Source organism: Amphiura filiformis, chromosome 5 (genome assembly GCF_039555335.1).
Source record: "Amphiura filiformis chromosome 5, Afil_fr2py, whole genome shotgun sequence".
NCBI classification, from domain to species: domain Eukaryota; kingdom Metazoa; phylum Echinodermata; class Ophiuroidea; order Amphilepidida; family Amphiuridae; genus Amphiura; species Amphiura filiformis.
Genome location: NC_092632.1, coordinates 58,514,387 through 58,526,205, shown reverse-complemented (window position 1 = coordinate 58,526,205; position 11,819 = coordinate 58,514,387). Strand labels below are relative to the sequence as shown.

The 11,819-nt window shown below is 35.4% G+C and overlaps 1 protein-coding gene across 1 annotated transcript; it reads right to left on the bottom strand.

The window, feature by feature from the left end:
* Positions 1–3,417: 3,417 nt before the first annotated feature.
* Positions 3,418–11,209, bottom strand: LOC140153436 (uncharacterized). Its single transcript, XM_072176190.1, has 4 exons — positions 9,934–11,209; positions 6,470–6,739; positions 5,770–5,871; positions 3,418–4,347 (listed from the first exon to the last, which is right to left on the bottom strand). Exons 1-4 carry the CDS (start codon positions 11,042–11,044, stop codon positions 4,163–4,165), a joined length of 1,668 nt encoding a protein of 555 aa, XP_072032291.1. The 5' UTR covers positions 11,045–11,209; the 3' UTR covers positions 3,418–4,162.
* Positions 11,210–11,819: the final 610 nt, after the last annotated feature.

The window sequence follows — 11,819 nt, the reverse complement described above, 5'->3', positions numbered from 1 at the left end:
CCAGATTACTGAAATACAATCGAACTTTTAAGATAATATCGCCGAATTAAACCTATGGATAATCCACATTTGTTTGACTAGCAATGGCGTCGGGGGGGGCACTGGCTACGCCGTCGGTTCATCTTAGGCCGTCGGTAGACGACGGGCTTTGGCTAAATAATTGGGTGTCAACAATAGAGATTGTGCTCAAATCTTGGATATGACTCTTCCTTTTGGCTATTATCAAATAATTTTCAAAAAAAAAATGTAATACACATTTTATGGCAAATCATTAAAAATTGATATTTCGTAAGTTTAGTGAAATGAAACTTACGACTTGTCGTAAATTACGAACGATTTCGAGACCTACGAACCTTCGTAAAGTTTAGTGAAATAGACCCCAGGGGTCCATTTCACTAAACTTTTAACCGTTCGTAACTCAAGTAACCGTTCGTAAAGTTACGAATACGCAATACTAGACGTAACTTTACGAAGGGTCCCTGTAGTAAATTTCTATTACTTACAAAGGGTACCGTTCGTAAGTAAGTTTAGTGAAATGAAACTTACGATTTGTCGTAATTACGAACGATTTCGAGACCTACGAAGCTTCGTAAAGTTTAGTGAAATAGACCCCTAGTTTGTCACACTGTGCTTTGAAGTCCTTCTTCGCTACACTTCGCACACCCATCGGAGAATTTAACTCTCAGTTATTCGTAGACTGTTTGACTAGCAATGGCGTCGGGGGGGGGGCACTGGCTACGCCGTCGGTTCATCTTAGGCCGTCGGTAGACGACGGGCTTTGGCTAAATAATTGGGTGTCAACAATAGAGATTGTGCTCAAATCTTGGATATGACTCTTCCTTTTTGGCTATTATCAAATAATTTTCAAAAAAAAAAAATGTAATACACATTTTATGGCAAATCATTAAAATTGATATTTTTGATATTTAACAGTACTCAAGTAAATTTTATAAATCTGATGATTTATGCTTAAAGTGTATGTAGGGGATGAAAAGCCGACGATCAATTGAAAATTGTGACCTTTTGTATTGAAGATATGGATTTTTTCCCAAAACACCAAAAAAAAATAGGTCTTTTGGGGGAAAAATCCATATCTTCAATATGAAAGGGCAAAATTTTCAATTGACCGTCGGCTTTTCCTCCCAGTTACATACACTTTAAGAATATATCATTAGATTTATAAAATTTACTTCGAGGACTGTTATATATCAAAAATGTGAAAAATATCAAATTTTAATAATTTGTCATAAAATTGGTATTATATCGTGAATTTCAAAAAATGAAAATTATTTGATATCAGAAAGACATTCTTCGTATTCAGAATGCAATTCGATATGTCTGATGTGCTCTCATGTCTCACAAAAAATACTGTCGAAACGCTTAAAACGCTCATTCCAGATCCCTTAATAACAATAGATATTTACCAGATTTTGCAAGCTGCAATTTGATACTTGAAAAGATTTCTAAGTAATACTATAGCATGGGAAATTAGTTCAATCGAGACCTTATCAATAGTAACATTAAAGATAGGACAAATCAAACAAGATGTGCACCTTATTACTATAAGTGTTTATAACTAGGGCTTTCCAAGGATCACAAGATATATAGAATGATATGAGATAATTTTTGTAAATATATTTTAATGATATTTATAGCATTCTTTATATTATTTATTCTACGACAGCTTTGCAAAACATAATAAAACTATTGTTATGTTTGAGTGAGTACAAGTATGTTTGTATGGCAATGTGAAGATCCGCAAAATGACTTATATACTTCATCTAAAGATTCCCGCCATCTGGTTAAAAGCACGGGCAATAGTTTTAATTATATACTTCATTAATATATTCTTGTTCATTGATTGGTTAAAAGTGGATCACATGACCAAAAATAGTTCTACCATCAGTACTCTTATCCGTAAATAGTACCTTTAAGCCGTAAATAGTATTTTCAATGTCCCGGACAAGCCGTAAATAGTACTTTTGACCATGCCTTCCGCGTCCGCGCATTCGATGTGACGGAACAGTTCACGCACGCGAAACTGCCATAGCGTGATTTCGCGCTGCTGTAATTGGTTAGCCCGATTTTAGCCTATTCGATTTTTTTGAAGGGCAAAATATAGGTTGTGCTTAAATTGGTCGTGCTGTTCACTCAGGATAGAAGCTGGAGAGTCAAAACGTCAAATAATTTTCTTTTAACCAATTAATGAACAAAGAACTGATATTAATGACGTATATAAAACAATTATATACTGCCTTTATTCGAAGTTCTTGTTAAAACTATGGTCCCTCGTTGAAATCAATTAATACTATTTTCCTTCGGGGCTGCGCCCCTCAGAAAAATAGTACTACTGATCTCACCTCGGGCCCATAGTTTTAACCAGAACCTCTCATGGCAGTATATATTTGTATACTATAGAATACATGTATGATTTGTATGTATAATCTATAAAAAATGTGATATGCAATATCAAAAGTTTGAAATGTTCTCAACGTTCCCTTACAGTGTATGATTAGGGATTAGTTTGTACTTGATCCTGATTCCTGTGTCTAAGACACATAATAAAATGTCAACCTTTTAAACACAACGATTGATTTTGTTGCATTTATGTTGCTGAATTCGTCTGTTTTTGGATATGTTTTCGAAATCCCATCCGCATAATCAAGAACTTCCTCCCTCGGACATAGGAAGAGTATCGTATAATTGTATTGCGAAGAATTATAAACTATATTGTTCAGGGAAGGGAAGAGCGCATTCTTATGCCAAATCTGAAATAACTTTCGCAATCACATGCATGCTCACCCCATGTCTCTTCACAAGAAGCAAATAATTGCGAGGTCTCACTACACATACACACATATGTGATGCGATCAAGCTAAATCAGTCGGAACTCGGAAATATTGATTTTGAGATATAGCCAAATAAAGGAAATATTTCCTTTTGTTTCTTCTTGTTTTTGGAAACTCTTTAATTGCTCATATCTTTGGAACTGGTTGTTCAATTTCAATGGGATTTTCTGCAAAATCCAGCTTTGTAAATGTTTTTTACTATCCTGTAAGAAACTGAAAATTTATTATTGCCGAGTTCCGACTGATTTTGCTTGATCGCATCACATATAGTCATGATAGTAGTCCATCGCCAAACAGATTAAACAATGGTTCGAGACTCGAGTATAACCCAAGTTCAATTCTAAGACCAAATCCATCCCAGTGCTAATCCCACTATATATCACGTGCTACACAAAGTGCTGACCTTCATCAGTCAGATCAAACCCATAGACTATACTACTCTTATGGTGGGATTGGATATTTACTCTATTGTTTACTTCCAAATGTTTATCGGTTTTTTTTTAACCCATTCTTGCTCCGAAATCAAAATCAAATCCATAAACAACAATGTATTGGGTCTATAATAGTTCTGATGTAGTTTTTCAATTAAAACCTTAATGCTGATGACGTCATGTTTGTTGTTTCAATCAGACCTTTGAAGAGCTAAAAGTGGAAGTTCTTTGTTGCCCTGGGGTCCATTTCACTAAACCTTTAACCCTTCGTAAATCAAGTAACCGTTCGTAAAGTTACGAATACGCAATACTAGACGTAACAAAGGGTACCGTTCGTAAGTAAGTTTAATGAAATGAAACTTACGACTTGTCGTAAATTACGAACGATTTCGAGACCTACGAAGCTTCGCAGAGGATGATTAAAAGCACTTCCCACCACGCCACTGTGTTGACTTGCGGTTAGCACAGCTGTGTGAGTGAACATGACACCACTGCTCGCACATTGCATTGACGGGCATGGTTAAATTTGAATATGGACTGATATATTTACAATAAAAACGCATTCAAAATGCTAGTCGATTTCACATTTTATGTTACCTACAGAAGGTGTGAATTATCCTTTATGCATACATCGCTTTTGTTCTGAAATCGACCAAGTAATAATGACACACGCACAATTCTTAAACAACATCTTTTGCACAGAATTCAATGGGATTTGAAAAGTAAAGTGGTAGTTGAAACTCTAGTGATAACACGTTTGCAGTGCATGATGGGGCTTCCTTAAATCATCCTCTGGAAGCTTCGTAAAGTTGAAATATACCCCTGGTTTGTCACGTGCTTTGAAGTCCTTCTTCGCTACACTTCGCACACCCATCGGAGAATTTAACTCTCAGTTATTCGTAGAGCATCGATGACTTTTGGAATATTTGCCTTAAACTCTTTTTCTGTACAGAATCTGTAGTACAATCGCATGCCAACCAGTAACCCCAACCATTCATCTGGTGTGAAGCCATCTTCCACCAACAATGGGATTATGCGCTTCCCCAAGGTGTAGGCATATGTGGCTTCTGAAAAAAATATCAGAAAACTCGGTTATAGTTCGAAAATGCACAGAGAAATGTGTACAAATTGATCTCATAAAAATAATGTAGAATTTACACAAACATATTTGTAATAGGACAAGCACATCGTGCACATTTTCTGTAAAACTAATAAAGAATTGGTAAAAATTAAGAGAGAATTGGTATAGAGAATTGAAGGATAAGCGTATTAATATACAATCATATTGCAAAGTGTCGTAAAACTTCATTGTTCAGATAGTTAGATGGAATAGCAGGAAAGATTGTTATAAAGTGGTATTACAACGAGTGGTAAAACATAATTGGTCCTGTAGAAGAGAGTATTATACAACGGTATTGCAAAGAGTGGTAAAACTACAATGTTCATATAAAATAGAAGGGAAGAGTATTGGGCCTATATATTTGTATTGCGAAGAGTGGTAAACCTACATTGTTCAGATGGAATAGAAGGGCGGAGTATTATACAATGGTATTACAAAGCGTGGTAAAACTACATTGTTCAGATGGAATAGAAGGGAAGAGTATTTTACAATGGTATTACCAAGAGTGGTAAAATTACATTATTCAGATGGAATAGAAGGGCGGGGTATTATACAATGGTATTACAAAGAGTGGTAAAACTACATTGTTCAGATAGAATAGAAGGGCGGAGTATTATACAATGGTATTACAAAGCGTGGTAAACCTACATTGTTCAGATAGAATAGACGGGCGGAGTATTATACAATGGTATTACAAAGCGTGATAAAACTACATTGTTCAGATAGAATAGAAGGGGGGAGTATTATACAATGGTATTACAAAGCGTGATAAAAGTACATTGTTCAGATAGAATAGAAGGGCGGAGTATTATACAATGGTATTACAAAGCGTGGTAAAACTACATTGTTCAGATAGACTAGAAGGGCGGAGTATTATACAATGGTATTACAAAGCGTGGTAAAACTACATTGTTCAGATGGAATAGAAGGGATGGAGTATTATACAATGGTATTACAAAGCGTGATAAAAGTACATTGTTCAGATAGAATAGAAGGGCGGAGTATTATACAATGGTATTACAAAGCGTGATAAAAGTACATTGTTCAGATAGAATAGAAGGGCGGAGTATTATACAATGGTATTACAAAGCGTGGTAAAACTACATTGTTCAGATAGACTAGAAGGGCGGAGTATTATACAATGGTATTACAAAGCGTGGTAAAACTACATTGTTCAGATGGAATAGAAGGTGAACGTATTACACAATGGCATCACAAGCGAGAAAAGGTAAAACATCATTGCGCAGTTTGAATAGAATAGAAGTGTATTATACAATGGTTTTACGAAGATTTGTAAAAAAAAACTACATTACTCAAATACTTTGTATATAGAATAGAAGGGAAGAGTATTATGATAGAACAGATTTACCTGAGCGAGCGTTTTTGCTATTTTTGTATTTCTCTGACATGCAAATGACAACCACATCTGATCTCTGAACTGCAAGGGCCATCGCCTGAAGCATGTCATCTCCTGGTGGAAAATAGTGTGTAAAGAACAATTAATATTAATTGCAAATTGTATGGTTATTCCTTCATGTAATTTTACACGAAATTAGGATTAGGGTTAGGGTTAGAGTTAGGGTTAGTTTAGGGTTAGGATTAGGGTTAGGATTAGGGTTAGGGTTAGGATTATGATTAGGATTAGGCTTAGGGTTAGGGTTAGGATTAGGGATAGAGTTAGGATTAGATTACACGAAATAATTACATGAAGGATCGACCAATTGTATACACTAGGTATTATTTGTTGGCTAATTCTATGATGCTTACTTCATAAATGTGAAGCTCATTTCTTGTCCCTTTTTACAAACAAATCTTCCAAGTTTCTGTATCATTACACTGACTAACGAGCAACAATTATGAGGACATTTAGAGCTATGGGGGTTTGACACTAATAATTTGTAAAAAAAATCTATTTTCAGAACCATTTCAGGTTGTTCAAATTTCTAGTTCCAAATCGTTTTCCGAAAACCCTATTTCTACAGATTTAGCACCACCCTCAAAGAGTCAGTGGATTTCATATCAGATCAGAGGAATTGCAACTTTTCGCAATAATTTAACAAGAGCCTTACGCATGTGGTCGATGTCCATCCAAACATTGAAGCCTGCACTGTCCAGTTTCTTCTTAATTCGTTCAACTAATTTCTGTGAATCCCATTGGTAGCTTAGCATCACGTGACCAGGTTGATGGTGGTTTGTTGGTTGTAATGTCAAATGTTCTTGTTGTGCAGGTTGAATATCTGTATGTTGAAGATCTGCTTGGCTGCCATCGATTTCCCACATTGCATAACCGCTGGCTCTTCGTAGGGCTTTATGACTGGATTTACGATGCTTTCTCAAACCTGATCGGCAAAATCAGATACAATTAATTTTTATCATTGTTAGTATTATTTTAATGCCACTTTAGCCTATATTCAACCACATTACTTACAAACCAATAATCATTGGTGAAATTTACATTTTCAATGTCTCCCATTATTTCACTCTCCTATTTAAAAACGTCACCTAAGTTATTGTTTCTTACTATTAAAACCCACCATATGTAGGCATGTTGTTTTGACGTACATGTCACTGCAAAAAGAGTGCTTAGGATTTAAACATCTGAGTGGAATAGCTAGTGCTTATAAATTTCAAAACGAATGGACATTTTACCCTGTTTACAGTCATATTGTACTTTATGTTGTTACGAGCCTCAATCACTCAAGGCCAAAATCACCTTTTACCCAAATTCACAGGAATGCACAACAATAATACACTGTTTAAATGATTTTTAAATCAAAAACAAAATCTGAGTAAAAACAAAATCTGAGTCTTTGATTGAAAGTGAAATATGATTGACACATGTACATTAACAATTAGTGCACAAACAATATAATCACACTTTTTAATTATCACTACTTAACCGACAGTCTTCTTCTTGGTGATCATAGAGTTCTGTTGTAATGTTCTGGACAGCTGCTGTATATCCTTGTTCACTTGTTCTGCGAAAAATCACTGTTCAGCGAAGTCCATTGTACATATGCATTTATATATCCTTTGCGTATAAAATCCTCGCGCAGAAATGGTGCTGCTTTCTCTAAATACTTAAATCCCCGCACACTTTCTCCAACTATGGTGCTTCTTTCACCAATCACTCTCTTTCCCCAGGAAACAGGCTTTTTTCTGCACTGATCCTTTTATTGACAGATGTGCTGTTTTATAAACCAGACTCCAGCAAGTCAACAGAAGAATTTTATTCCTTTGGGGGAGGAGGAGTACCTTCATATACTCAAAATCTCCTTCATTGCTGTATTAAAATATCACATATTGGCTATGCAAATTGATTCAAATGTACCTCCTTTTGAAGCGCAACGACGACCAACACACATATGAAGAGCTTTGTTTCAAAACCCCTTACATCCAAAAGAAGATTTTGGCGGGATGCTTGGGGAGGATGAGCATCCAGCCAAAAACTGCTTTTGTTGAAAAACACCTTATATCAGTGATTATTTTGGTGATTTTTGAGCAAGTAGATGTAAGGGGTTTTTGGGCAAGTAGATGTAAGGGGTTTTGAAACAAAGTTCTTCATATATATATAAAGAGTCAACAATCTCTCTTCATATTTTGCCAAGAGCAAACTAAATTGCTTTCACCTTTTATACACACAATCTATCAATAGACCATTCTGTCACATTCACTTCCTGAAAAAAAAACCCAAAATGATTATTAATAACTCTGATTGAGTTTGTTTACTGTAACCAAAGGGGCTTCCTCCAAAACTCCCAAAAATAGCTTTAAGTTGTAAACAAATATAAGTAATAAATCAAATATTTTCAAATCAAAAATCAAATATATTGAAGTAAGTGTGTTATGACATGTTTTAGGGAAAACCCCTTTGGTTACAGTAAACAAACTCAGTCAGCGTTATTAACAATTTTTGGAAATCCCCACTATTCCAATATGTTCATTGTTGCCTAATGTAAACTGGGAAAACCCCATTTGTTAAAACAAGCTGAATATGACAGAATGATCTATTAATATATTGTGGATTTTGGGGCATATAAAAGCATTGGAGTTCGCTCTTTACAGAATATGAAGAGAGTTTATGGGTTCTCTATGTGTTGGTCGTCATTGTGCTTCAAAAGGAGGTACATTTGAACCAGTTTGCATAACCAATCAATGATGTGCTATTTTAATACAACAACGAAGGATATTTTGAGTGTATGAAAGACTTTCTGTAAGCAACACATCTGTCAATAAAGTGGAGCAGTGCAGAAAGAAGCCTGTTTCCTGGAGAAAGAGAGTGATCGGTGAAAGAAGCAGGAGTTAAGTGTTTGGAGTAATTAAAAGCAGCAGCATTTTTGTGCGAGGATTTCATACGCAAAGGATATATATAAATGCAAGTGTACAGTGGATTTCGCTGAACAGTGGTTTCGCAGGACAAGTGAACGAGGATACATCAGCCGTCCTGCAACACAACTCTATGGTCACCAAGAAGAACCCAGCAAACGCAAAAACGTTTTTAAAACGTTTTAAATAAGTTATATTTTGGGTTTGGGTTTAGGTAAAAACGTTTTAATAACATTAAAATGTCGGGTTATATAAAGGTCATGAAATCGTTTTAAAACGTTTTGTATGAAAACACACTACAACAATATTTTAAAAATGTTTTCGAAATGTCATTGTAACCTTTTTTTGCAAACATTTTTGGCCAAATATTTTGTCAACACTTAAATAACATTATGTTAAAATATTTGCACCCAGCAAACACAGAAATGTTCTTAAAATGTTTTTTACAAAACGTTTTAATAACATTTAAATGTCGGGTTATATAAAGGTCGTGAAAACATTTTAAAAACGTTATTGTAAATATTTTGGGCAAACATTTTTGCAAAATATTTTTCAACCCCAAAATAACATTCTGTTTAAAATGGTTTGTACCAAGTTTTCAAAAATGTTTTTGGAATGTTATTAAAACGTTTTTATACCCTTGATATAACCCGACATTAAAAATGTTTTCTGTAAAACATTTGTGTTTGCTGTGCAGTAAATTACCAACAAATGTTTTTTATTGTTATGAAAACGTTTTATACCATTAATGTACCCTTTATATAACTCGACATTTAAACGTTTTCTGACAACCTTTTATAACCTTTTGCGAATGATGTCGAAAACGTTTTGTGTTTGCTGGGAAGACTGCTGGTTAAGTAGTGATAATTAATGAGAGTGATTATATTGTATGTGCATTTATTGTTCATGTACCAAACATATTTTACTTTTAAGATATTGTTAACTTAATCAAACAGTGTGAATTTGGAGAAATGGTAAATTGGGCCTTATGTCATTACGGGTCGTAACAATATCAGAATCAAATCACTTCCTCCAGGACGGACTCTGTGATCCACAAATGTTTGTAATCAAATTGTGAATATCCAAATAGCCTGATAGCACAAGATTGGTACGACCAAAGGTTTAACACCCTAGTCTTTTAAGATTTAATAAATGTGAAAATAGTTTAGAAAATACCCCATCTTTGATCATACAAATTTATACTTACTGTCTTTTGCTTTCAGGAATGTCACGTTCTTTTTTATCTGTTCATCAAAAGCAAGGGCCCACAGGATCTCAGACGCTGCAGCCTTCTCATCGTCGGTAAACTCCGCTTGCAAAATTTTGTTCGCTAGAACAGTTCCTCCAAGATGATCCAAAATACGCTTATTTTCATCATTTAACGCCAGCTGATTAAGTCCGTCGAGTATATCCAGCAGAGTAACATATACAAAGATACCTTCGACGTCTTTGAAGACTGCGGTGTGATTGGAAGAGTCAACAGCTTCTTCAAGTAATTGTACGAGGAACCCAGTGCAATCCTTTGCTTTGAGCAGATCATTGTCCTGATCTCTGATGACAGTTGCCAGGGTGAGAAGTGCGTACGTTTTACGACCCAAGTCTTTTGAGTTCAGATATTTCGTCAACACAGCAACTGCATTTGCTTGACGATAAGCTTGCACGTTATCCCGACGACAATGATAGACAACGCAGAGTACAAGTAGTTGCATTTTATAGTTGGATATCTCTGATTTGACTCGAGCAACTTCTTTCTCAAGGAAATCTAAAGCTTGGAACAGAATACCAATACCGCCACGTTTGTCTAATTCATTGCCTATTTCGGGGGTAAACTCTGCGTAATTGATCAAGCCCCAGCATAAATATCCAAAGTTTTGCCATCCTTGCCGTTCATGCCTACATCCCCCACAGACGTGGTGCTTCAATGCCTGAGCTATCTTGCCAAATAGCTGAACATACCCAGCATTCAGTAGATATCTCCCTACGATTTGACAAAAATGGACATATTCTGGGGGCAAATCTGTTTCATCGTTGCCACCGTCGTTATCATCGTCAACGCCATCGTCGTCACCAGTGGTTTCTTCCAGTGTTTCCCGAGGACATAACTGCAGTGGTATATCAGCCAATGATTTCAATGCATCTTTAACATCTAGCGTGGCATAGTCGGTGGAGTTTTGTAGTAGCTGTAGCAATTCGTCAATCTTTGGTTTTACCCTCTCAATCTCTTCGAGCGGTTCACATGTTGCTATTTGAGAGTTTTTGCCTTTTTTAGAAACTTTCTTCCAAGTGAGTATTCCACGTAGCCTATTCAATGTCAGCATGGTTCATAATATCCGGAAAACGCAATCAAAGATATATATGAGTCTTGTAGTAATAATGCAGCAGTGCGGTGGCTCCAAATTGTGTAATCAACTAAAATATCAAATTCCCTTAATTGAAATGATATGTCAATTTTTTACAAAATGGATATGTTCAAAAAGTTAGCACACATTACTATTACTAATATTGCATTTGAAATGAAACAATTACTAAAATATATTCATTTCATGTAGAAAAGTACAATAATATGTATATGATTCGTAGAGTATTCGAAACAAAGAAACATTTGACCTCATTCGGGAAAATCCCATGTGTTGAAATTGCGTGTGTACGGACCGGTGGTTCCTAGTAATACACATCTGCCACGTGGAAATGAATGCATGTACATGTATTAAGGTAAAGCATAGTCAAATAACGGAATAAACTGGGATAACCCGTAATTAAATTACAACAGAATCCATTTCACATGAACATAATTATGGCAAAACATATTATAGATCCCCGCATCACCCGCAACAATTTGCGTGTTTGACATTGGGGAAATAAAAATTATACTCATACGTTGTGATACATGCAGTACATTCATTGTAAGGAAGAAGATTTAACAGTGCACTTTCATTAAAAGTACCCACTCAGGTCATGCAATCAATATGTTCAAAACTGAAACAGGCGCTTAAAAGTGTCTGAAAGTAACCCCCGGAAGTAACCATTATAACAATTCCTAAATAGTGATATCAAGATATTATAAAAATAAGAAGAAAATAAAAAACAAATATT